Source organism: Lutra lutra, chromosome 5, assembly GCF_902655055.1.
Source record: "Lutra lutra chromosome 5, mLutLut1.2, whole genome shotgun sequence".
Taxonomy (NCBI): domain Eukaryota; kingdom Metazoa; phylum Chordata; class Mammalia; order Carnivora; family Mustelidae; genus Lutra; species Lutra lutra.
Genome location: NC_062282.1, coordinates 151,980,487 through 152,007,525, shown reverse-complemented (window position 1 = coordinate 152,007,525; position 27,039 = coordinate 151,980,487). Strand labels below are relative to the sequence as shown.

The 27,039-nt window shown below is 37.0% G+C and overlaps 1 protein-coding gene across 2 annotated transcripts in view; it reads right to left on the bottom strand.

The window, feature by feature from the left end:
• Positions 1-8,420: 8,420 nt before the first annotated feature.
• CNOT6 (CCR4-NOT transcription complex subunit 6) overlaps positions 8,421-27,039 on the bottom strand; it is a 70,997-nt gene continuing 52,378 nt past the window's right edge. Inside the window, exons 5-12 of one of the 2 annotated variants that reach the window (XM_047729842.1) lie at positions 20,917-21,021; positions 20,767-20,835; positions 19,331-19,488; positions 18,509-18,663; positions 17,751-17,905; positions 16,604-16,834; positions 14,491-14,693; positions 8,421-12,513 (exon numbers count right to left, since the gene is read on the bottom strand). In XM_047729842.1, the coding sequence (XP_047585798.1) occupies positions 12,301-12,513; positions 14,491-14,693; positions 16,604-16,834; positions 17,751-17,905; positions 18,509-18,663; positions 19,331-19,488; positions 20,767-20,835; positions 20,917-21,021 (1,289 nt within the window). In that variant the 3' untranslated portion in view covers positions 8,421-12,300. The remainder of the gene's footprint in view (positions 12,514-14,490; positions 14,694-16,603; positions 16,835-17,750; positions 17,906-18,508; positions 18,664-19,330; positions 19,489-20,766; positions 20,836-20,916; positions 21,022-27,039) is intronic. The other variant, XM_047729843.1, reaches the window with a different exon arrangement.

The following is a 27,039-nucleotide window of genomic DNA, read 5'->3' as shown; positions in this document are numbered from 1 at the left end:
TAATTTGCTTTTTTAATAAGTTTTTTAAAATAGCTTTTAAAAAAAAGTATCTACCATAGTGTGCAACCATGACTACTATCCAATTTTATAATATTTTTATCACTCCAAAGAGAAACTCAGGTCTTCTTTGGAGAATGTCTATTCAAATTCTTTACGCATTCTTAAATTGGGCTGCTTTTTCATTGTTGAGTTGTAATTGTTCTTTATATATTCTGGAGACTAGACTTAACAGATACATGGTTTACAAATATTTTCTTCCATTCTGTGGACAGCTGTTCCACTTTCTTTTCCTTTGAAGCATGAAAGTTCTTAATTCTGATGAAATCTGTCTATTTTCCTCCATTTGGTTGCTTGCACTTTAAGACGTCTTATCTAAGAAACTATTACTCAACCCAAGGTCATGAAGATTTATACTGATGTTTTTTCCTAAGGGATTTTAGTTTTAGCTCTTACAGTTAGGTTTTTTTTTTTTTTTATTCCTTTTACTTATTTTACATAGTGTGAGACTGAGTCCAGCTTCATTCTTTTGTTTGTGGAGAATCAGTTGTCCAGCCCCATTTGTCGAAGATACTATTCCTTCTCCTAATAAGGTGTCTTTGTTACCTTTGTCTCAAATCAATAGACCATAAATGTAAGGGTTTATTTCTGTTCTTTCAATTCCATTGATCAAAATATGTTATCCTTAGGCCGATACCGCACTTCTTAATTACTGAAGCTTTGTAATACATTTTGAACTCAGGAAATTTGAGTCTTCCAACTCTGTTCTTTTTTAATATTGTTTGGCTCTTTGGAGTCCCTTGGATTTCCATGAATTTTAAGATCAGCTTGTCAATTTCTGCAACAAACAAAAAGCCAGCTGGAACTATGATAGGACTACAGTTGAATCTACAGATCGATTTGGGGAGTATCACCATCTTAATGGTATTAGGTGTTTCAGTCCATGAACATGAAAAGTCTTAATGCTTATTTAGGTCTTCTTTCAAGTTTTGTAATTTTGTGTACAAGTCTTCATTTCTTTCATTAAATTCCTTAAGGCTCTTACTCTTTATTATTATAGTAGTGCAATTGCTTTGATTTTTGATTTGTTCTTTGCTAGTGAATAAAAATATGGCTTTTGTATGTTGATCTTGTTCTAATAAACTTCCTGAATTCATTTATCAGTTCTAATAGGTTTTTGGTGTGTGGAATACTTGGGGTTTTCTAGGTACAAGATCATGTCATCTGCAAATATACTTTTACGTCTTCCTCTCTGATCTTATTATTTTTTATTTCATTTTCAAGCCTTATTTCCCTGGCTAGAACTTTGGTACAGTGCTGAAGAGGAGTGATGGGTGAACATCTTGTTTTTTTCTGATCTTATTGGAGGATGAGCCTTCACTCTCTTTCACCATTAAGAAGGATGCCAGTTGTGGGTTCCTCACCCTTTATCAGGCTGAGGAAGTTCTCTTCCATTCCTTTTTAAACGAGAGGTTATGGAATTTTGTCAATATGTTTTCTGTGTCTAATGATGTGATCCTGTGGTATTGCCCTTCATACTATCGACGGAGTGTATTACATTAAGTGGGGATATTAAGGAACCTCGTTTTTAGATAAATCCCACTTGGTCATGGTGTATGATTATTTTTTACATGTTGCTGGATTCAGTTTTCTGGTGTTTTACTGAAGATTTTCCTAGCTGTATTCATAAGCAGCATTAGTGTGTAGTTTTTTTCCCATGTGACATCTTTGGCTTTGATATGAGAGTAACACTGGCCTCCAGAATGAGCTAAGTGTTCCTTCTAATTTTTGGAAGGGATTGTGAAGAATTATTTATTCTTAAGTACCCAGGGGAAGTTGCCAGTGAAACCATCTGGGCCTGGGCTTTTCTTTCTATATAGCTTTTGTTTTTAATTCAATTTCTTGTTATATATTTATTCAGGTTTTCTGTTTCTTCTTGTCAGTTTTGGTAATTAGTCTGTTTCATCCACATAATCTCAGTCATTAGACAGCAATTGTCCATAGTACTCCGTAATAAGCCATTCTATTCTGTAAGGTTAGTAGTAATGTCCTCCCGTTTATTCTTGATTTTAGTAATTTTTCTTCCTGCTCAGTATAAGGCTCATCAATTTTGCTTATCTTTCCAAAGAATCAGCTTTTGTATCTGTTGATTTCCCTACTAGTTTCCTATTCTCTATTCATTATTTTCTGCTCCAGTCCTTATTATGTATGTCCCTTCTGCTTGCTTTGGGTTTACCTTGCTCTTTTGTTTTCCAGCATTTTGAAGTGGAAGATTAGGTTATTGAGATCTTTTAAACCTTTTTTTTTTTTAAGATTTTATTTATTTATTTGACAGAGAGAAATCACAAGTAAGCAGAGAGGCAGGCAGAGAGAGAGGAGGAAGCAGGCTCCCCGCTGAGCAGAAAGCCTGATGTGGGGCTCGAACCCAGGACCTGGGATCATGACCCGAGCCGAAGGCAGCGGCCTAACCCACTGAGCCACCCAGGCGCCCCTATTGAGATCTTTTATTTTTTTTTTATTTTTTTTTAAGAGACTTTTTTTTTTTTAAGATTTTATTTATTAATTTGAGAGACAGTGAGAGAGAGCATGAGCAAGGAGAAGGTCAAAGGGAGAAGCAGACTCCCCATGGAGCTGGGAGCCCAATGCGGGACTCGATCCTGGGACTCCGGGATCATGACCTGAGCTGAAGGCAGTCGTCCAACCGAGCCACCCAGGCGTCCCGAGATCTTTTAAAATGTAGGTATTTACAGCTGCCAATTTCCCTTTAAGTACTGCTTTCACTGCATCACAGAAGTTTTGGTGTGTTATGTCTTTTCATTTATTTCCATGTATTTTCTAATTTCTCTAATTTTTTTTTTTCCCTTTGGCCCACTGGTATTTAGAAGTGTAGTTTACCACATATTTCCAAATTTCCCAACTTTCTTTCTAGCTTCCCTTCATGATGATCAGGGAATATACCTGGTACAATTTCAATTCTTTAAACTTCTTGTTTCATGGCATAGCCTATTATCTACTGGAGGATGTTCCCTGAGCACTTGAGAATATGTATTCTGGTATGGGTAGGTAGAATGTTCTATACATATGTTTAGTCTACTTGGTTTATAATGTTTCAAGTATTGTATTTCCTTGATCTTCTGCCTAGTTTTCCTATCCATTGGGAATATGGTATTGGACAACTATTAATGTTGATCGTCTATCCCTTTCATTCTGTTAGTTTTGCTTCATGTAGACTGGTTTATCATTTAGCATTGCTCATGATTACAAAAAGTTTCTCTATCTCTAGTAATTTTGTTTGTTTTCAAGTCTACTTTGTCTTATTTGGATAGCCACACCAACTTTCTTGTTTGCATACCTTCTTCCAACCTTTTATTTCAACCTGTTTGTGTCTTTGAATCTAAAGTACATCTCCTGCAGTTAGCACATGGTTCCATTATTTTCATCCAGTCTGACCCTGTTTGATCTATTCACATTTGATATTATTGGATTTATGCCTGCCATCTGACATTTTTTTCAGTCTCATGCTTCTGTCTATTCCTCCTTTACTACTTTTTGCATTAATATTTTCTAGTGTAACATTTTAATTATTTTAACAATTACATAAAACTGAGAAAGTAGATTCATATATCCAAATTATCCCAAATAACACTTTTCTCACAAGTGAATCATCAAAAGTCATTAAACTTTTTTGAAACCACATCAAAACTGGTTTATTCTTTTATAATCTATTTAACTTTGTAGCAAAAGCTTATCAACTTCTCTCCAAGTTAAGAACATTTTCATTCCAGTTCTCATTAATTCTTATGTCCGCTTATAGAGTAACATCAGATTCAAATTTGCATAATTTGAAAAACAACTCTAAACTTAAACCAAGGTATCAGCAAAGTGTCCCTCAAATTTTAATTCTAGTTTTAGCAGCCAATTTACAAAATGCGATGACAGTTAAAATTTGTTAGAATATATACAAAAATCGGCATTCTTGGTTTGTATCATGAGGTTCAACATAAATTCTTGTACCTGCCTGTGAAAGTCACAAATCGTCTTTCTTCTCCTTGGAGCTTCAATTTTGGTTCACTCATATGCAGACTGACACGAAATGTGAGAAATGTGTATCATATAGACATGGTTTGCTTTTGATTACTATTTATAACAAGCATTTCTTTTGTTGCAAGATAATCTTAAACTGGTATTAAATGAACAGTAAACCATTGTTAAAGTTCCTTTCATAATTCAACCAACGAGCATTAGAAGACAAGATCATTGAATTTTAGCTTTCTATCCCTCTGAATAGTCTTCACAAACTTGATTTGACATTTTATTTACTTAATTTTAACAACTATGACATTTTTCAGTCTGTTCCAGGAAATTAAGTGCAACTATCTTCAATAAGCATAAGGTGTAACAAAATAATAAAGGAAATCACTAAAATTCCAACAAATCCAGATTTCTGACCTAACACAGCTACAGCATTATCTGTAACAGATATGATCTTTCTTCATACCTGGAAGAAATTCTTTGGCGGATGTAAAAAACACAAAAATATCTATGTTGTAAGTCTGAGTTTAGGCCAAGAGTTCACATTTCTTTGTAAATTGGAAGTCCTTTAAGAAAATGCATACACTAAGTATTAACTGTTGGTGTCTTTTGTATTACACAACTCACGTAAAGCTAGTAAGTTCTTCAATGTTTAAACTTTAAACAATCTTTAAGAATATTAAGAAGGTCTTATAGTCTCTAGGTAACTAGGTCTTATAGTCTCTAGATAAACTGAAAATACTTCATTCTTGTAAAATACTTTGTGTCTTCATTTTCTAACAAAATTTCCATAATATAAATATATTTTTCATACCATATCTCCACTAAAATGTTTTTTCCTGTGGAAGAATACAAGCCCTTTTTATAGCTGGTCAAATCTACAAGCTCATATCCTGTTATAAAAGAGTTTTTAAAAAATCTGCTGGACTTCTAATTCTTATTTCAAGTGATTAATTTCATCTATTATTCTTTTTTTGACTGTTAGCAGGAAACATTAAATTCAATTAAGCATTTCAAGAAAATGTACCCTACTGTTGCTCACTTTACTACCTTTAATTTTTTTACACTGGTTTTCCTTTTCCTCTGGTGCAACAAATTGCCATTGTCATTCGCCATGAAATTCATGATATCCCTTCTAGTCTTCATTGTTCCAGTTGTGGGACTAGCTCAGTTCTGCATCAGCATTGGTTTTAAGTTTAATAATTTGTCCACACTTATTTTTTAAACCAGAGAAATAATTTATATTAAAACGAAAAAAGGCATCTCAATCACTAGTGATTTCCATAGGTACAGTAACTCATGCTGCTGGCAGGAAGTACTCAAACATATTCTAAAGTTCCTTCAGTTAGTAAAATATTGTTAGGATGGTATCAGTTCTTTGACATCAACTGGTGATGTGTCTATGTGTAACACAAGCAATACACCGGTTTCACATCTTACACAATGTGTCAGATAAAGGGAAATTTGGTCCTATCACAACAATAAAGTTTCAGCGAAACTGAAAAATATCTTACAGTTCCAATCCCACTAGCCGTATTTCAAGGGCTCAAAAGGCACATGTGGCAGAGTCCGCCAGATTGAACACAGGTCTAATCCTCTGCATGACAGGAAAGTCAATTTAGAATTCATGGGTTCCTTTCATTTGCTCTATTGAAGTGTCTTCTAATACCCATTAATTACTGAACTCTTCAGTTAGGGGCACACTGGATCTCTTTTGCAGACTAAACTCCAAATGAAAAATAATGCAAAATGAAATAAGTGTAGTTTGAGAAACAAAATTCTTTGCCTAAATGTTTCTGTGAGGTCAGTAAAGGAGAAAGGAGGGTCTGCCAGCAAACACCTGAAGGGGCGGAGAGTCAGGGTTTGCCTAATGAAAGTAATGAGGGACTGAACAAAACTCACTTACCGGTCTTTTCACCCACAAGTGATGAGGGACCAATTGAGGTTCTTACTGATTCTGTTCCCTGAACATTTCAAATTCTCCTTCCTTTTTTCACTGATTTCCCTGCAAGCCATCCTCAGCTTATCCTGTCAACGGGACCATGCTGGAAGCCAGTAAACCAGTTTTCCTGTTCTAACCCACCCTCCAGAGCACTGCAATAGCAACCTTCCTAAAACATAAACCTGGTCAAACCGCTCCTATTTAAAACTCGTATCTGGCTCTTCACCACCACCTGCAGGATTAAGTTCAAACTTCAGCCTGTGGCTCAAGGTTCCAAAGGCATCCACTGTGTTCCAGCCACCCCACTCGTGTGCTTCCCACTGAAAGACCCACCTCGTGCTCGAAATTCAGAACTACACACGATTTCACAAAGGGCTACTATATTCATCTGGGATGAGTAATTTACTATGATTCATCTGGGAAACAAGTTCTTAGTCCTTCTAAGTTCTAAGGACTAGTTCTAAGGTCACCTCTAGAAAATTTTACAGGCTCATGCAGATTTGCGCCCTCCACACCTAGAATACCTTTAGCACATGTTACATCAGATTATAATGAGCGAGGAGCAACTTGAAGTCAGAGACCAGGGCTGGAGGTCTCTATTTCCAATCTTGGAGCAGTGTCTGACAAGAAGAAATTGCAAATGACTATGGATCAGTATGGTGACCAAGAAAAGTACACTAAGAACAACTCTGATCACCAAAACGGACCAACTACACAAAGCGCCCCACCATCGCGGTTGTTCGAAGTTACCACTAGCAAGCATCGTGCCAAGGACGAGAGGAAAAAGGTTCTGGTAACTCACAAAGCTCCCAGTGTCGAGCACATGCCTCTCACACCTACGTCACTGATGAGAACCAGCCACCTGCACCAGCGTGACTATTACTCGGGAACCAAGCCCTGCACCCTGCAGACGTCTTCCACCCAGCTTTAGTCACACGATCATTCCTCTCCAGCATCCTTGACAGACTGGGTTTGTTAAGAACTATATGAAGTTGGGGAACAGTACGAGTGGGTGTGCCACAGAGGGGCGAGACTCCACTCCCCGGGCTGTAGGGCTGGTGGATGAGGCATTAATGAAGACAGTGTTGTGCCGACGGGCTCCTTGGGGCCTGCGGCTTCCTCACTGCGCTAGGAAGGGTGGCGAAACCAGCAGGAAGAACTCCCATGCCCGCCTGCCTCTGGGCACGTTGGGTAGTGAGCAGAACTTCCTATGACAGGGCCAAAATAATTTAATGCTTTTCAATGCATTGGAGTGATTCAAAGTTTGCCGACTTTAAAAACTGCCATTCCTTACTTAACAGATTAAAAATGTTCATGTTGCTAAAGAGACTACAGAAACTGGTTCGCAAGCCACCTTGTTTTCCCAATTCCTATAGACTGGTTGGCTAGAATCACCTGGGGAGCAATCTACTTAGAACATTTTATGTTTCACTATCTGGAGGAAATTAAACTTAGATATTTCTCAAACTCTCGTAAGATTCTAGTAAACACTATCTTCTTCTGTAAGATTCTTCTAACATATGATCTGTTTATTAAAATTGTCTTCACAGTACTTATGAAATTTAAAATCAATTTAAATTTGAATACCTAATAATACTCCAAAATGGGAATTCTCGGTATATAGAACATTACATAGAACAGGAAAACTTTATTCTAAATATATTTTCTTTTTGTGTTCCCTTAGGTACTTGCTTCCTCTCAAGAACATAAACTAGAATTTATAAAGTAACATGGACATAATACTTCATTTACTTTTCATACACTTACTTTTCAACAATTATAAGGAGGAACAAGACTTCTGTTACAGAGACAAAGTTATATATTAAGCATTAGGTAGAAAATGCGTACTTTAAAAAGTGTACATCTTGGCAAACATTCATTGTCATCTGATTTTAAATGATTTTTTAAAGCATCTACATTAAAAATTCACGTTTGTTATAGAAAGTAGTTTCTAAAAAACAAATGGACTTTTTCTGAAGAGTTGGGAAGTCACATTTTTAAAGTTTATATATACAGTAAAATACACATGTGAAAAGTAAAACATAGAATCGATTAGTATTACCCCACCAACACAATGTTTGTCACCATATTTAAAAGCACTTACTTAAAATATGTCAAACTCCTTCCAAAAGACGGAAGACACGTGAGCCCATTTCTTATTTTAAATGAGGTATATGGTAACAACGACAAAATTCCTAAATGCAAATGGACCATCAGTTGCCTAGATATAAAAATGAACTTTGGCAAAGACGTTTTAAGTGTCATACAGAACAACACAGCCAATGTACCATCTCCCCATATCATGGCCCTTGTCCCCCATTCACCCTTCCCCTTTCCAAAGGGTGAGTTACAATCCTGTCCCAGATGACTCAGAATTTTAACTATGTGGTCTGCTAACATTTATTTTTCTCAAACCTCAGTACCACGGCTATACAAATTACACTTTTTAAAATATTTGAAACAGATATTGAATTTATTGGTTGGCTATGAGTAGGAAAATACATCAGTAAAGAAAAGAGACCCTGTATATAAATATAATACTAGCTAGTTACAATTTGACCAAGAAGGTTCCACTGAAAAGAACAGTAAAAGCCCTTGTTACCACCAGTCCATAGGTACATATTCGGTTTCCCATCACCCTTATCAAAGAGCTGCCTAGGCAAATGCGACATTCTTTGAGCTTAGTGCAGATAATGTGCTGAGTTTTATTACATGAATGGTAAACAAAAATTAGTCCAGTGCATTACACAATATAATGTACTGTGAACAAAGACTAGATACTCTATTTCAGACACTACTTCAACATACCGGTTATTAAATCTTATGTAACCAAAAAGAAGAGCAAAGTGAACATCCTAAAATACTGTTTATGAGTAGGGGAGAAACACTTGCTAAAGGTGTTCTTTGAATTATCTGCAGCATTTGTACTGAAAATTCTGATTGGTTCATTAAAAGAACAAACTGCTGTAACTATTTTGCCTAGGTTGGCTTTTGTCTTATATATGGCATGGCATGACCCCAAAACCTTACGTCACTATGGAAACTAATTCCATGAATTTAAATAGTAAGAAAAATGGAATACTATAACTGGAATTTATTACCGAAAACCTGAATCTTAGAAGAGCTTTGAAATGTTAACTTCAACATTTAGAAGTGCATCTCACCCAATTTAATAATGTCCTTAGGTTTCAAAGTGCTAACTCAAAATAAGTTTTCTTGGCTGTCACCAAATCAAGAATAAAACCACATTTCTTGGAGATGTTCCTTGCCTGTCTTCTAGGACTATTAAAGTTGTAATCAACAATTTATTTCTAAACTTTAGTTTAAATTATGCCATAAATTAATTTTGATGAACATTATTTAAATTCTCAACGCATAAATAATTACCAATAATACGGTAAAATGTACTTCAAGAGATTTACAACAAGGAATTGTGTGTCTCCAAATTTCTGATCAGTAAAAACAGAAAACACCCCAGATTTTCTGTAAAACATTCATAAAATGGATTTATCCAGCAAAAACACTGAAATTACATTATGGCAATACCACATTAAATATATCTGTTACAGAATTTTGAAAAAAAAAATCTGTACTGAGAAAACATACTAGTTTTTATTGCATTTCAAAGAGTACGGATTATTGGAAATTATCCAGGACACAGAAAATATTTAGAACACAAAACCTTGCTTAACAAAAGTATCAGTCTATTTTGGTGTGACTGTTTATTCCCTACAGACCCCAAATATTTCTTCCTCTTTTGAAGGTTACAGTTGTCAGTCTACACTCTTGGTTCAATTTATCACTATCTAAATAAGATGAAGAAGCTGTTCAAACTGACCCACAGAATGCAGTATGCCCAGAAGAGGCAAGAACAAATAATTTCAAGACATAACAGGCCCTTATATCTTACTATGCTGCCCCCAAATTCAAATATATTGCAGACGATAACAAATACAGATGAAAACATTTTGTGTAAAGCTCAAACCTTTAGCATCTAACAAGTGCACTCTAGTTCCAGCATCTATGAAAAGAATACATCCTCCATTAACAAATACAAACGAGTAAGTGCTTCTCCCCTCCCCCTCCATAAAGCTCTCTGGACCTGTTATCACATAATGCAGATCATAGGAAAAGCGGTCTCCTTGCCTCATCAGTCCAACCAGCTCCAGCTCACCTTCGCTGGAAATTGTCATGATGCACACTACCAACACAGTGTTTAGGAAAAATGAGTAAACACACCTTTTATTCACACTTTACAAAAAAAAAATAATAATAAAATAAAATAAAAACAAAAACCCCATAAAAAGTTATGCATTGGTTCTACATCGATAATACCAGCTTTCCAATGTACTGATTATAAACTGGACATGTTTGGTGTCAGCACAACTTAAAACAAAAAGCAAAAAATAAAAAGCCATCACAACAAAATCTTAAAAAAACCTCAAAGGAAAAACCAGGTCCCAGACAAAGATTCAAGATCAAAACCTTTGGGAAAATTCTTTAAAAAAGAAAAAAAAAATCATTTATTTAAACAGTATGTAATTTTATTTTCTCTTAAAAACAGAATAAGCACATTTAAGTGCTGAATATTTTTCATAAAATTTTAAGTCATTATTCACAATGACTCATCTTCTGTATAAAAATTGTTAATAACATTTCAACATTTTTTCCTTACTGCTCACATGTTGTCCTTTTGCTCCCCTGCCTGCAGTTGAAACAAAAGCAGTTAGACCAAGTTCCCTCTGAATTCATTTGATTTTTGAGAGAATGAATGAGAACAGAATACACACAAGTTACCTTTGCCTGGCTTTAATCTCTAATCTACTACCGACACTATGGGAAAATACAGGGTACAATAGAACTTTTATTGACCTATTAAAATGACTTAGTCACTCTCTAAATGATCTGAAGAATTGTCTTAGGGACCTGTTTTGAAAATATATCTCTGCTTTTACACTGCTTCATAAATGGAGAATTATTTAAGAAAAAAAAAAGGGAATGATTTTTTAAAAAAACACGGAGAGAAAGGAATACACAGAAACCAGAAAGAATTCACATGATAGCAGTATTCCGGGTGACGGACGGCACTGTGCAATGACACCAAGAAGCAGTGCTTGGGTCTGGTGAGCAAAGACCCCGGGGCCCACCCTATGAACATGTTCCAAAATGTGATATTCAATGCTTCACAATGGGAAAAAAAGCCACAGCTTATACAAAAGCGTTTTCATAAAATTCTCACAAATGTTAAACAGTATTTAAAAAATAGAAAAGAGGATGCACAGATTTTCTCTGCATGCACAGGCAGTGCTTGGTGAGAACAAATTTAGGCAGGCACAGTGGAGATAGGACAGGAAGTGTCTCAAAAAGGAGTTAAGAAGCTGCATTCAAGCAGCTGTAAGTTTGTAACTTAAAAAAGTTAAAGATTTAAAAATATCAGAATGTACATATATCAACCATTACATTCAGTCCATAAATGCCTACAGATCATTCACTGCTCAGCTTATCTGTCCTGGAAGATAGCTTTTGTAAAAACCCAGGAATTCATGGATAAGTTGCCTCTGGTCTGAGAAAATGTCCAAAGCTTTAAGCAGATTTAGATTTAAAGAGCAATGTTCTCAGTTTAAAAATAAAGTAGTACAAAAGGGCCAACAAAACCCTAACAGTGCAAATCATCAGCAGAGAAAGTCTGTTGCAACTTCTTTTACAAGCTGGCCTTTTATAACACATGAAACAGTAAAAAAACTTAGCCTTAGTTTACAATACAATCATTTCCAAATCTGATTTTTTTTAGTACAAAATTTCATAAATCAGGTCTTCTGTGGATCATATACAATCATAAAGGCTAAATTCAAAGTCTCTATTTTACAAACAAGTCTGAAAAGGGAGGGAGTAAAGGATGGAAGAATGGTCTCTGGATGTTATTACTGGCCTCAAAAAAGTAGTGCTACAGATGTCTGTGCAAAGAGAATATGCTGTTCAAACATTTTCCTATTTCAAGGCATGAAAATATCATATCAGACAGAAGAAACAGGAAAATCACTTGTAACAAATTAAAGATAGGTGTAAACACACCAATCCCTGTCTAACAGTATATAAAGCATATTGGGCTCAGAATTTGTCTGTTGCTAGCACCTGGCTTTCATACTATATCCTTATCAAATAATCAAGATTGAAAATTCAAATCATCAAGGAAAAGGAAAAAAAAAAAAAAAAAAGAAAAAAAAAAAAACTAAACAAAAACCAAACCCTGGTGGCCATACCTCACTCCCCTATATTCAGATTTTATGAGTTTACAAGTGAAACTGAGGTCGTCCTCTGAAGGTTCTGGACTACCTCCTGCCAGGAAGGTGAATGCCGTTCACTTGGGGCAGGAAAGGCAGTAAGAGCTCCAGTTGTGCAAAAAGTGAGAAGTGGTCGGAGGGGATGAGTGGGTGTGGGCAGCCGCTGATATTATTCTCAACGAGCCAATGGTGGTCCAGAGGTCCCAGGATGCCTAAAGTGTTCAGCTGAGGTTTCGAATAGAAGATGTAGTCAATTATACCCTGAAAAACAGAAGGAAAAAGAGATGAGGCCTCACGGAAGTGGAGAGCCTTCAAGACATACCCTTACCGTTGCATTTGGGGGACAAAGAAAGGGACAAGCATGGGGGAAGAGACAGTACTATATAAACCAAATGATCCTGGATGTCAAATATAGCAGCAGAATGAAGACAGTTTAGGATGATAATCATTCATTCTTCCTCCTTTCTGGACCTTTTCATAATCTTTAATGAGACCTACAAGAACCTTCCTAGTACGGTCTCAGCTTCTCTTTCCTAACTTGATTTGTATTATCTTTTCATGCTCTTACTCTATTACACCATACTAGCCCTTTTTGGTGGTGGAGGTGGGGGCGTGTATTGGGAGGGGAGAAGGACATTCCTTGTAGGTGTCAAGCTCCTTCCTGCCCCAGGGACTCCACACATGCTGTACCCTCCACCTGGAATACTTTCTTCTATGTGTCATTTGGCTCATTTCTTCTCAATCTTCACGTTGAGTTCAATCATCTCTACAAGTCCTTCCCAAATCTTGCCCTCACCCACCTGCTACCTGCTACCACCTCCAAGTCTCTTCTCTTGCTCATGCACACTCCAGGTGTAACTACTACACACTCACTTGGGTGCTGGAGACCGGACTCTCCCACCAGACTGCGAGCTCCACCAGGGCCGGGACACCTCTGCCCTGCACACCCGCAGCAGCACGGGGGCCCAGCACTGGGCACCCAGGTAAGCACTTTGGTTTGCCCCTCTCCTCCCTGTAACTCAGCTTCTCCTCCACATGCTTTCAGCTAAGGATATTTAAGCACATTCAAGTGTCTTCCTCTTGTCTCTGTATCAGCAACAGGAAAAGAAAGAAAAAAAATCCCTAATCTCCCCCACGTTTTTGTTATCACCCTCACCTCCTCTTCAATCAATCTGCTTCAAGTAAGAATCTCAATGTTGCTTTTTACTATCTCCTTGCCTCTCCACATTCTTGTCTCTGTGCCTAGCTCTCCAGTGAAGTATCTCTCACCCACAGCTTCTGGAAGCTGAAGGCATGCTTCTCTTCCCCAGAAAGGCCTTCCTGCCTTGGCAGTTGGGCTGCTACACTGTCTAGGTTTACCTCCTCTCTCTGGCCCCTCTTCTGTCACTTACATGTTCCTTTTGCCCAGAGTTTGCTCCAGCCTCTCTCCTTCTCCACATATTCATCTGTTCCCAGGGTTAAATCATTATCTACAGCACTGTGCCTCCTCCAAAGTCAAATTTAAAAAACTTCAACCTTTTCAAGTTTCTCAAAGAAGTCTAACAGCCCTCCCCTCTGAAATTAAGACCTAGTCAGCACTAGTATTTAACATTCTAACATACAACCTAACCTGAATGATTCTTTTTCCAGGAGGTTAGAAACTAAGATTCAAGAGCAGAAATGCAAAAGATGGTTAAAAGAACAGATGAATGCAGTCCAAAACAACTACTGGTATTAAAAATGAGGAGAAGCACTACGGCAAGACTCCATATTGTAAGCGGTTAACTGTGTCTGAGGGCATATAAATAGAAGATATATTTTTAAATGGCTAATATAAACCACATTTTGGCATTCAGGGAGTACAGTTTCAGTTAAATTAAAATATGAAAGATGAAATACGTCACTCCAATGGACACCGAATTAGATGCGATGGTGAGATAAGGATGGTACTTTCTGAACAGCTTAGTTAGCAATGAGCATATAAGAAATGTTAACTGCCCCAAAACCGTGACAGTTAAACTCAGGATTTACGAACATTATTTCATCCAATTTCTTACCCTGGAAATGGCTCTAAGGGGTAACTATCAAGTAGGAACGGGACACCAATCACAGAAGAGTAGTAAGAGAATACTGCTGCCATCGAATTCACGATGGCTTACTTTCAGTCTCAACACACATCCACATTTCAAAGACATAATAAAGTTACAAGACTCTCCCAAAAAATGGAGGTTTAAAAAGTTTCTCAATCTCAAAAGTCACCTTGAAATCGAACGTGTAATTTGTATAAGGCATCAGGCCACTCTCATAGGCACTCTTCAACTTGAAACCATGCGTGATCCTTCCATTGGTTGTCCCATTTTTCCCATTACAGCTGAAGTTTGTAAGACTTTCATTGTATCTCAGTTCCTTAAAGTCTTTATGATTTGTTTCTACTCCACCGGTGCTTAAATATTCTACAACACCTATAACAAAAATACAGGTACTTTGTTCACTGTCAAGTATAGTATGCAGTGTACAAAACTGAAAATATGTAATAGTAAATAGTTTAAACCACACACTGTCCCTTTCTAAAATGTTAGTTGTTTTGTTTTGGATTTTTTTTTACATTGCCCAGAACCTATCGTAACTCCATTTTTACATGGTTTTGATCCTAGTGTACTAAATATTTTATATTTTGTTGTGCTGGTCTTTCATATTTGTTGAACTAGTTCTTTATTTTCTTTTTTAATTCAGCTTGTTTTTACTTTTTAAAAAGAGTTTATTTATTTAATTTATTAGAGAGAGAGCAAGCAGGGGAGAGAAGAGGGCAGAGAGAGAAGCAGGCTCTCCACTGAGCAGGGAGCCCGACAAGGGGCTCAATCCCAGGACCCTGGGATCATGACCTGAGCCCAAGGCAGACACTTAACCGACTGAGCCATGCAGGTGCCCCTTGTTTTTACTTTTTAAAAAGAATTAACTCCATAATTAACATCTTGGTATCTAGGTTTCTGCCTATGTTGAGTTATCTACTTGGTGTAAAATGCCAAGATTAGGATTAAATGTGCCATTATACATACTGCCAACTACGGAAGAGAATGCCACCAGCTAGGTGGGCTCTGCAAATAGTTATTTTACTTTTCATTTAATTAGTTAGCAAAGTTGGACATTTTCCCATGTGTTAAATACTATTTTTTTAACAATGAAATGAGGCTTAGTATGTATTATTTGACTAGAGTCTGTCTTTGCCCCTCAGATACTCTGTAGTTAAACAGAAGGCAGAACACATGCAGAGAAACTGCCAGAGAACATCCCCCCTGCTTCAGCAGCAGTGAACCCCAGAAAGCTGGCTGAGATGGCCTGAAGAATTATGGATCTCAGATACCTTTAGCTGCCCTGAAAACAAATTTTAACAGTTTTTATCTTCCCCCTGGCTCTCATCCATCATGATGGCAATGAACTGCTAGTGAACTGAACCACTCCAAATGTGACTGTACTTCCATGCTTGGGCACATGTGCAAGGGCTTGGAAAAGTACTTTGTGAGAATGACAGAATATAAATGAGGAGCTGAAACACAAAAAGGGAATACTTAATCTGATATTACAAGAATTATGGTTTTGTTCACTGTACTATCCAATGGAAAAGTATTCAAGAATAAGCCTTTCTGTATTCTTCTACATTGTAATAAAAATCAAGTTCCCAGTTCTTTCTTTGTTCACAGTGCTAGCATGATCTGTGTAAACAAAGGACCTCAATTTCCACCTAAGGTGTAGCGGCATCAGGCCCACCAATTTTTTATTTTTTTTTTTTAAGATTTTTAATTTTTATTTATTTGAGAGAGAATGAATGAGAAAGAGCATGAGAGAGGAGAAGGTCTGAGGGAGAAGCAGACTCCCCAAGGAGCTGGGAGCCCAATGCAGGACTCGATCCTGGAAGTCCGGGATCATGACCTGAGCCGAAGGCAGTCGCTCAACCAACTGAGCCACCCAGGTGCCCAGGCCCACCAATATTAAGATCCTGTACAGAGCCATTTACACCACATCCTGTTACTACATGCTGGAATCCCAGAGAAGCTATCTTAATAATCTTCTCAGAGTCTGGATTATATGTGACTTGGGGATAATGAAATATAATCATATGTTCTTTAACAAGTTATTTCAAGTTATCAACTACATGTTTATCGAAGATGATTAACTCCCCCCCCCCTTAGGTTTTCATAACATCATCTCGTTTCCAAAACACACACAAAAAATGTTAAACCTGATTCATAGCTGCTGCTATAAGCTGAATTTTCGTTTTGACTAAATTTGGAATTACCAAAAACAATATATTACGACAACATTTTAAGTCCAAAAAAAAAAAAAAAAGCATTCTATATAAAATATCTTTTCTTACCAGAATCTGGCAAAGAATTAAGATCTGCACATAACACAAGTGGAATAGTTCCAAATTCTCCCAATACACTGGACTGGAGGTTTCGTGAGGCTTTATCAATAATGTTCTTCACTTCTGAGAGGAACATCATAGTTTGAACCAACTTCACATCAGAGTATTCAGGGTCCCAATGCATATGAGCATTAGCCACAAGAATAAGTTGTTTTTCTGCTCCAAGATGTGGCTTTCCAGCTATGGTAGGTAAAAAGAAAATAAAGAGACAGACAAAACCCGCCCATCAGCCCATATATTCTCACAGGATCTGAAAGCAAGTAGTGTATCTCAGAGTCTCAGGAACAAAAAAGGATCCTAAACTCTCTCTAACCACCACACCCCTGATGACTAATATACCGTACACAAACCTGAGCAACAGTCCTCTGAGCTCTGCTTAAACAGTCTGATGGAGGGCATGCACTACATGAACACACATGGTCCATTCTATTTGGGACAGCTTTACTTTTAAACAGTTGTCTCCTTGAAACTGCTGGCTTCACTGATGTCCTAAACTGAGTCTCATAAAGTTAAATCTACACCCTTTATCTTATACTTAATACAGGTGCTAAGTTTCATCTCTATTTTCTCTCCTTCAGGTTAAACATCTCCAGTCCCAACTGTTCCCTCGAGTGACACAAGTTTCAGTTCTCAGCATGATGGTCACCCTAAATGTACTTTTAATTTGAAATAAATGGTCCATTTATCCAAAACGCAAAACATTTAAAATAATGATTACAAGTAGGGCAGGAATACAAGTTAGCTTACAGAGTATCCTTGCTGCCAAGAAATTATAGGAGGGTATGGAGTTCTCTCTGAGCAGTTATTTTAACTAATATTTACTTCAACATTTTTTTTTATGTAAAAAAATTACTGGGAAAAAAAACCACGTTTTTCCTTTGGCTTTATGCCTTTCAAAGTTTGAAATACTTTTCTGGGCTCTGCTTTCTCATCTTAAGCTTTGTGGTGGAGAAAAAGGGATACGGCATTTTAGAAATGACTTAAATTCTCACTGAGTTTCTTCAGGTGTTAGACAAGACTATTAATACATAACAAATGTTCTGCTTTCTGTTAAATTTTGGAGGTCAATTTTACAGGAAGTGAAAAGGTCACTCACATGACATTTCCATCAATTCCTTTCGAAGTTCTAGCAGTACTGCAACTCCAATGTTATCTTTTGTCATGACTCTGTTCAGCATAGCTTCAGACCCTTCCGAATTTGCCATTGCTAGCTGATTAAATTCAACAGTGTGTTTCTGAACCAAAGTAAATCTAAAACACAAACAAAAACACACACACACACACACACATAGAATTGGGAATACCAAGGTATTAACTTTGTGGGAAATGCAATTTTCCCAATCTTCCTTAACAAATATGATGGCATGTAAATCACATTATGGAAAATCCTCCACACTTCACACCAAGCTTCCCACATCCGTTTCAAGTTGTTCTCAGTCTGTTACTGATACAGATAACATCCTGAAATACTTTTACAACTTAAGATAATGTAGTCATCTTCTGCTTAAGTTTCATATTGGAATATTCCATCTTGTAATTTTAAAATAATTATTTTCCAAACTATAGGTTAAGAATCCCTCTACCATCCTAGAGGGAATGTTAATTACGAGGTGTTTCAATTAACAATTGGAGTTAAACCCTAGTGAACACCTGAAGAAACAGCAGCACTTTCAACAAGTCTCCAAAACAAGATCACTTCTGATGCTTCAAAACCAAACCAAACCCTTTAAATCAACAGTGTTGTTTTACTGAGTAACAATACAATGCTTCACTCTCCAATCTGCCAACTAATTTCCACACCCCTGACTCCCTGCAAATACTGAGAAAATTTTTTTTGAACATAAGATGACTTACTTTTCTGTCTTGAAGAATATTGCACAGCCATCGACATGTTTTCTTTCTTGTTCTGACATTGTCCTAGCTCTAGATTTAGGACTAAAGAATCCATTATAGCCACGTTCTTTCAGTTCTACCAGAAAAAAACTGTAATACTGTTCTGTTTCAACCTCCTGAAAAATTGCAAATGGCAAAGTTATTTCATAAGACAAAAATGAGTCCTATGCATTAACTTTACATGTACAGTTTGAGGGGCTGAAATAATTTCAAAGGACTAATCTGCAGAATAAGGAATGCAACGTCTCTTCAATATACATACATGTCGGTGTGTGTGTATTTTCTTGTATTTTAGAATTGATGGGGAGTAAGAATCAGAGAAAGAGGAGGAACTTCGCAGATTCTAACTGCAGAACAGTGACCTGCCCAAGGTTGTGTAAATTATTATGAGCAGGACTGAGACCTCAAAGTTACTGTGCATCAGGTTCGATGCACTTGCCACTATCCCCTGATTATTCTATTACTGCTGACAGCAAAGCAAAACTATACCTTGACAATGCCACAATTTCAGTAACTCTGCCACCCAATTAAAAACAGTGTGAGGGCATTTGGGAGGGAAAGATGAAAACCCAAATTAACCCATTTGCTTCACTTGGCAGTACAATGCTGCAACAAAGCAGGTAGTGAACACTCCCAGGATTCGCTAAAAACAGAGCCAATTATTTTAAGAATTGCTGAGCCAGAACTTCAAATGTGTCAGGGTAATGTGTTCCCAATTTGTCCCTGCTTATCAACATTGGGGCATCTGGGCAATTTACACAAATTCTTGTGTAAATGACTTACCTGAAGACTTATGATATCAGCATTGCAGCTCAAAATTTCTTGAATAATAGCCTTTTTCCTGTAGTCCCAATTTAGTGCCCAAGATGGACAGTAGCCGTATAACTGCCGGGTCGCATATTTATCACAAAGAACATTATAGCACATGACAGAAAACAAGGCTGTAGGAAAGATAACTTTACTTATTCACACACGTGGCAGAAAAAAAACATAATTAATTTCAATCGTTTTCACTTAAATGCTAAGTTTGACTTTATTCACTCAATATATATTCACTGAAAAGCTACTATATGCCAGACATAACGGATATAAATAAAGTTGAATAAGGAAGGAGCGATAGCTAAACAAATTATAATACGATGTGTTATCTGCTATAGAGATACCCACAGAAGGTTTGAGGCTAAAAGACTAAGGTCTTGAGCCTCTCTGTCTCTAAGATCAGTGTTCACTGCATCTGTACTCCCTCCATCACTCTGCTAAGTGCTAATGCAGAATGTGGAAAATTGACAGTTTTCCTAACAGGCATGGGTAAGTTTCTTCTACAGAGCAACGATTAATTCATATGAAAGGAAAGAGGAATCACAGACCAAATCCTGTTAGACACATCATGTAATTCTCAAACTATTTTCTTTTTTTTTTTTAAAGATTTTATTTATTTATTTGACAGAGAGAGATCACAAGTAGACAGAGAGGCAGGCAGAGAGAGAGAGAGAGAGAGGGAAGCAGGCTCCCTGCTGAGCAGAGAGCCTGATGCGGGACTTGATCCCAGGACCCTGAGATCATGACCTGAGCCGAAGGCAGCGGCTTAACCCACTGAGCCACCCAGGCGCCCCTCAAACTATTTTCATACAAGTTAAGTTAAAAGGAAATCAGAGGCCATTAGTTCAATTTCTCTCTCAAGTGAGTGTTTGGGCTATCTTACAATTCTGCAGTATCGAAGACATTTGGAATATACTAGGGTTTGGAAACTTCCAGTATAAAGATTTTGCTGTATTTATTATAATAAATGAGTTTGCTCAGTACTTCAGAGCGGAGTTTCTCAACAGTGGCACCGCTGACATTACAGGTGGGTAAATTCTTTGCCGTGGGGAGTGGGGGTGGGGTAGTGCTGTGAGGTAGCATGCTTAGCAGCATCTCTGATCTCTAACCATGAGATGTCAGTAGCACCTTCCCCAGTTGTGAAAATCAAAAAATGTCTCCAGACATTGCTACGTGTCCCTTGGGGGATGAAAATCCCTGAGAAGCACTGCTCTACAGCATCCCTATGGCATAGGAGGGAGGCCAACTAAGTAACAATTAAGTCTTTATTATAATCTCTCAAACCAAATCAACCCTAAGCATTCAACTGTAACACAGCCTGTAATCTAACCCACGCCAACAACACTGTTAGATTTATAATACCAAGTAAAAATAAGTTAAAAAAATATAAGTCTACCAACCAGTTGGCCTTGTTCGGTCTGGTTCTTGCAACATAATCCAAGATCTTGGAGGTGGCTGTTCTGTTGAAACTAGTTGAATATAAAACACAAAATTAAGCAATATTCTTACACATCTTCCTAAAAAAATTGTTTGAACAAATGACCACTTACTTCTTTTTGCAGTACCTGCCAAATTATCAAGCAAATAGTTCAGTAGCCTTCTTGTTCCATCTGGTTCCAGATAGAGGTTCAATATATCCTGGGTAAGTGGATTTCCTGGAAGTATTTTTTAAACAGGTAAAATGAAACCAAGAAAGGTAACAAAGTATTTCAAAAGTAATAAACATACCAAAATTATCAGATCAACCATAACAATGTATATAGTTACTAGTAATATACCAAACCAGAGGAAATATTTCACCAGTTTTTGATGAGAAGAATAAAAATGACTCATATCATGTTCTAAAGAAGTAGCCAGAAAATGATTATTGTGGATTGATGTCAATGTAGAAGAGATCTAACAGTGCTCTGTATCTGGCCCTGCCTCAACAACACTTTTACGACGATCAAACCCCAGTGAAACCAGAAGGGGAAGAGTGGGAAGGAGGGACAGACAAGGGAAAAGAGGAGAGCCACTATAATGAATCAGCGAATCAAAACTTAAGAATGCAACAAAGCTAACAAGGAGATATCCTAACGACAAATGTAGTCGGCACTTAGAGTCTTTAAAAAATTCTACTAAATAAAGTAATAACAAGATGGGACAGATTTAAGACTAAGTCACTAAGGAAAGGGGAAAACCCCAGGGCTGTGTGCCATCTGTAAATTCAGTAACGGTTTCCGAAGTACCAGAAATGAAAGCAAGAGCAATGATTTACATGAATCTACAAGAGTCTCAAATCCTCTCATAAGGATTTCTTACGTGCCTTCGAAAATTAACAGTACAATGAACTGCTTTGGACAGTGAGGTTCCTACCCATGCCACACAAGGGGGGGGGCGGGATATATTGTTCTGGATGCCACAGCTCCACTAATAAATTTTACAGACTTAAGAAGACAAATGATTCATAAATCACTGTAAAGTAATTGTAAGATCCTTACTGTTCCAAATGAAAAAAGATTTTCAAAGATGTTGCCCCCTCACTTTCCCTGCCAGGGCAGTTTTAGAGAAAGCCAGCAAAAAGAGAAGGTTGAGTAAGATCAGGGTTTCATAATGTAATCTGAATATGCCCAGTTTCAAGTAAAAATCACTCATCATACCAAGAACCAAGAAGATTTCAAGCTAAAGGAAGAGTCTAACACCAAGATGACAAAAACATTAGTATGATCTGATCTAAATACAGCAGTCATGACAAAAAATGCTTAAATGAGAAATAGCAAAAACATATTTGAAATAAATGAAAAACAGGAAGACTCAGCAAAGAAAAAAAGTTTTGGCAAATGAACAAAACATGTTTTTGAAAATGAAAATATTAAAACTACACAACAGAATAAATGAAATAAAAGTTCAGTGGATGGGTTCAACTGCAAAACAGAGGGTCAGAGGAAAGAATCAGTGAAACGAAGACAGAACTGTAAGAATTACCCAATCTGAACAACAGAAAGGAAACTGCAAAAAAAATGAACAGAGCCTCCGGGACCTGTGGGACCACAACAGAATTCTAAGGGTGGAAGCACAGAACAAGAAGCACTGAGCTGAAACAGTACTCAAAGAAATAATGCCTGAAAAATTCCCCAAATTTGGAAAGAAAAATAAACCTGCGGATCCAAGAGTCTGATAAAACTCAAACAGGATACACTTAGAAGAATGCACAGCAAGCCACACCATAATTAAACTTCTGAAAACTAAAGAAAAAGAAAACCTCTTGAAGGCAGCCAGAGAAAAACAGCCTACCTCTAGGGAGAACACACTCTGAATCACAGCAGACTTTTTGCATCACAAGCCACAGTGGTCAAAGGGAAGCGGCACAAGATTTTTAAGCACTGAAAAGAAAAGAACTGGCAACCCAGAACCAATACCCAGTGAAAACAGCCTTTAGGAAGGAAGGAAAAATAAATACATTCTCAGAGCACAGAAAACTAAGAGAACCTATTGCCAGCAGATCTATCCTAAAAGAATCAGAAGTTCTCTAAATACAAAGGAAATGATGAAAGAAGGAACCTTGGAACATTAGAAAAGAAAAAAAGACTGTGGTCTTCAGAAGGGGGCAAATATATTAGGCTTTCCTTCCCTTAATCTTTCTAACTTATGTTCAGCCATTAAAATACTTTTGTTAACACTGGTGTGGTTCTAAATATATGTACAGAAAATATTTAAGACCATGATACTATAAACAGGGAGTAAATGGGAAGTCTTAAAAAGTTAGGGATTCTGAATGAATGAATGAATAAATAAATAAATAAATAACATCTTTTAAAAAAGGGTGGGGGGAATGCCTGGGTGGCTCAGTTGGTTAAGCCGCTGCCTTCGGCTCGGGTCATGATCCCAGGGTTCTAGGATAGAGTCCCGCTTCAGGCTCCTTGCTCAGCGGGGAGTCTGCTTCTCTCTCAGCCTGCCACTCTGCCTGTGTGCTCGCGCGCTCTCTCTCTCTCTGACAAATAAATAAACAAATAAAATCTTAAAAAAAAAAAAAGAGGGATTCTGTATTTCACTCAATGATAGCACTAATAGATTTGATAAGTTATGTATGTTTTCCACAAGAAACTCACTTCAAATGTAACACTATAAACAGGTTGAAAGGAAAAGGATGGAAAAAGATGTCATGAAAATCTTAATCAAAGGAAAGCATTAGTGTCTAATTAGTATCAGATAAAGTTGATCTCAGAGAAAATAAATTTACTAGAGACACAGAGTGGCATCACATATTGTAAAGGAGAACACACAGCAATTCTAAACATGTGCTCACAAAATGACAGAACTGAAAAATATTTTAAGCAAAAACTGATAGAACTGAAAGAACAAGAGGGAAAATCTACAATTACGCTGGGAGACTTTAACACCCATCTCTCGACGACAGAACCAGAGGAAATAAACTCCAAACACCATCAATCCAACAGATACTAACTAGGTTAATATATAGGATCCAGCTGAGATTTATAGATCATTCTATCCAATAACAGCACAATACATATTCTTGTGCATGGCCCCAGGAACATAAACTAGTATAAACCACACCCTGGGCCATAAACCACCAAACTTCAACAAATTTAAAAGAACTCAAATCATACAGAATTCTTCAACCACAAGGGAATCACACAAAAAATCAGTACTGAAAGACAAAAGGGAAATCTGGAAACACTCAGAAAATTCTAAATAATCTATGGGTCAAAGAGGAAAATGTACTGAATTAGTGAAAATGAAAACACACATATTAGTATTTGTGGTTGGACAAAGCTAACACAGAGCCAAGAGGGAAATTTATAGCACCTAATGCATACAATAGAAAAGGAAAAAAATCTCAATTCAATAATCTAAACTCCAATCCTAAGAACCTAGAAAGAATAAAGTAACTGAAAGCAAAAAAGACAAATTCAAAGCACTAAAGAATAGGAATCACAGAAATTTTTTAAAAAGATCAATAAAATTAGTAAATCTCTACCAAAACTGACAAAGTAAATGAAGACAGAAATTACCAATATAAAAAGTGAAAGGGGTATCACCACAAATCCTACAGAAATCAAAAGAAGGGAATACTATGAGCAACTCTACACACCTAAATTTAACAACATATACGAATGGGCTATTTCCCTGAAAAATACAAACTACCTGAACTCACTTAGTAAGTAATTTAAATAGCCCAAATACCTATTAAAGGAGATGAATTCATGATTTAAACTACCATGAAAGAGGGCCACCTGGGTGGCTCAGTGCGCTAAGTAAGAGTCAGACCCTTAGATTTCAGCTCGGGTCCTGATCTCAGGGTTGTGGGATCCAGCTACACGTCAGGCTCCATAGTCTCCGTAGTGGGTGTGGAGTCCGCTTGAGATTCTCTCTCCCTCTTCCTGTGCACCTCCCCCCCGCTCCTGCACGTGCTCACTCTATATAAATAAATAAGCAAATAAAATCTCAAAAACTGTCAGAAAAGAAATCTCTAGACCCATATTGTTTTGTTGGGAAATTCTATGAAACAGTTAAAGAATTAACTCTAAATCTATAGACTCTCAGAAAACAGAAGATGAGGGAACACTTTCAAATTCATTTCATAAAGCTAATATTACCTAGATACCAAAACCAGACAGTGAGCATACAAATAAAACTGAAGACAAATACCCCTTGGAATATCGAATCAAGAATCCTTAAGAAAGGAGTATCCCTGGAACCTACTAAATAATAAAGCATTTGGATAAATTAAGAATAATCCCAATTAAAAAGCCTGATCATTTTATCCTTCACAAATCCAGAGTCCTGCCATAAAAGAGGGTCAGATCTTGCTATCTGTAAATCCAAGACCATCACAGGACACCTGCATGATCAGAGGCAGGAAGGCAGAGGCGGCGGAAGCTCAAACATCACACCTTTACTACCCAGCAACAGAACTTAAGTGCTTCTTGCCAGGGTTTAAACTTGAACAGTTTCCACCCAGAAGGAAACCAAGATTTGTTTTCTTCTGCCTGTTCCACACCCCACCCATATGGAGAAAAAAAAAAAAAAATCAGAAAAAAAGAAAAAAACAAAACACTGAACATCTACCTTCACATAAATAAACTGCCATGTATGTTTTTTTCTTGCTAAAAAAAAAATAATAAATAAAAATCCTTAAGAAAATATTAGCATACAACAGTGAGCAATAAATAAAAAGAATCAGAACCATGACTAAGTGGGATTTATTATAGGAATACAAGGCTGGTTCAAGATGCAGAAATCAATTATAAGGGTAAAGAAGCAAAATTATATAATCATATCAACTGATGCAAAATCGGCATCTGGAAAAATTAAAAATCCATTCATGATTTAAAACTCCAGAAAAAGAGGAACAGAGGGAAATGTCCTCAAATTGATAAAGACAATCTACAAAATACGTACTGCTAACATTATACTTAACAGTGAAGACAGAATACTTTGAAAGATTAGGAAAAAGAGGGATGACTGTTCTCATAACTCTTATTCAACATAGTGCTGGAAGTTCTAGTCAGTACATTAAGGCAAGAAAAGAGATGCCTGGATGGTTCAGCTGGTTAAGCATCTGCCTTTGGCTCAGGTCAAGATCCCAGGGTCCTGGGATCAAGTCCCACATCGGGCTCCCTGCTCAGTGGGGAACCTGCTTCTCCCTCTGCCTGCTTGTAACTTTCTTTTTTTTTTTTTTTTTAAGATTTTATTTATTTGACAGAGAGAGATCACAAGTAGACGGAGAGGCAGGCAGAGAGAGAGAGAGAGGGAAGCAGGCTTCTTGCTGAGCAGAGAGCCCGATGCGGGACTCAATCCCAGGACCCTGAGATCATGACCTGAGCCGAAGGCAGCGGCTTAACACACTGAGCCACCCAGGCGCCCCTGCTTGTAACTTTCTTATCTCTCTCTGTGACAAACAGAAATAAAATCATCCCTGTTTGTAGATGACATAATCTTCTACTAGAAAATTCCCAAAAATTTTAACAAAAAGTGTACAAAAACACAAAACAAAACAACTCCTAGAACAAGAAATGAATTCAACAGGGTGGAGAATACAAGACAAAAATACAAAACTCCAATTCAAAAAGATACATTCACTTCTATGTCTGCAGCATTACTTACAATAACCAAGAAATGGAAGCAACCCAAGTATCCATCCACAGATGAATGGATAAAAATGTGGTACATACATACAATGGAATATTACTCTGCCATTAATAATAATAAAAAAGATCTTGCCATTTGCTACAACATGAATTGACCTGCAGGATATTATACTAAGTGAAATAAGTCATACAGAGAAAGAAATATTACATGATTTCACTTATAAGCAGAATCTAAAAAACAAAACAAATGAACAAGCAAATAAAAACCAAACAAACTCTTAAACACAGATAACAAATGGGTGGTTGCCAAAGGGAATGGGGGGGGGAAATGGAAGGGTAGATGAAAGAAATAAAGAAAAAAATCCATTGTATTTCTATATGCCCAGGAATGTACACATGGACAGCAAAATTTAATACATTATCAGTTATAATTGCTCAAAAAAAAAACCAAACCCAGAAATAAATCTAACAAAACATTTACATGACTTATATACCAAAGACTATAAAATACTAATGGCAAAAATCAAAGCTCTAAATACAGGGAGAGACATGGCATGTTCATGGAGAAGATTCATTCTCCCC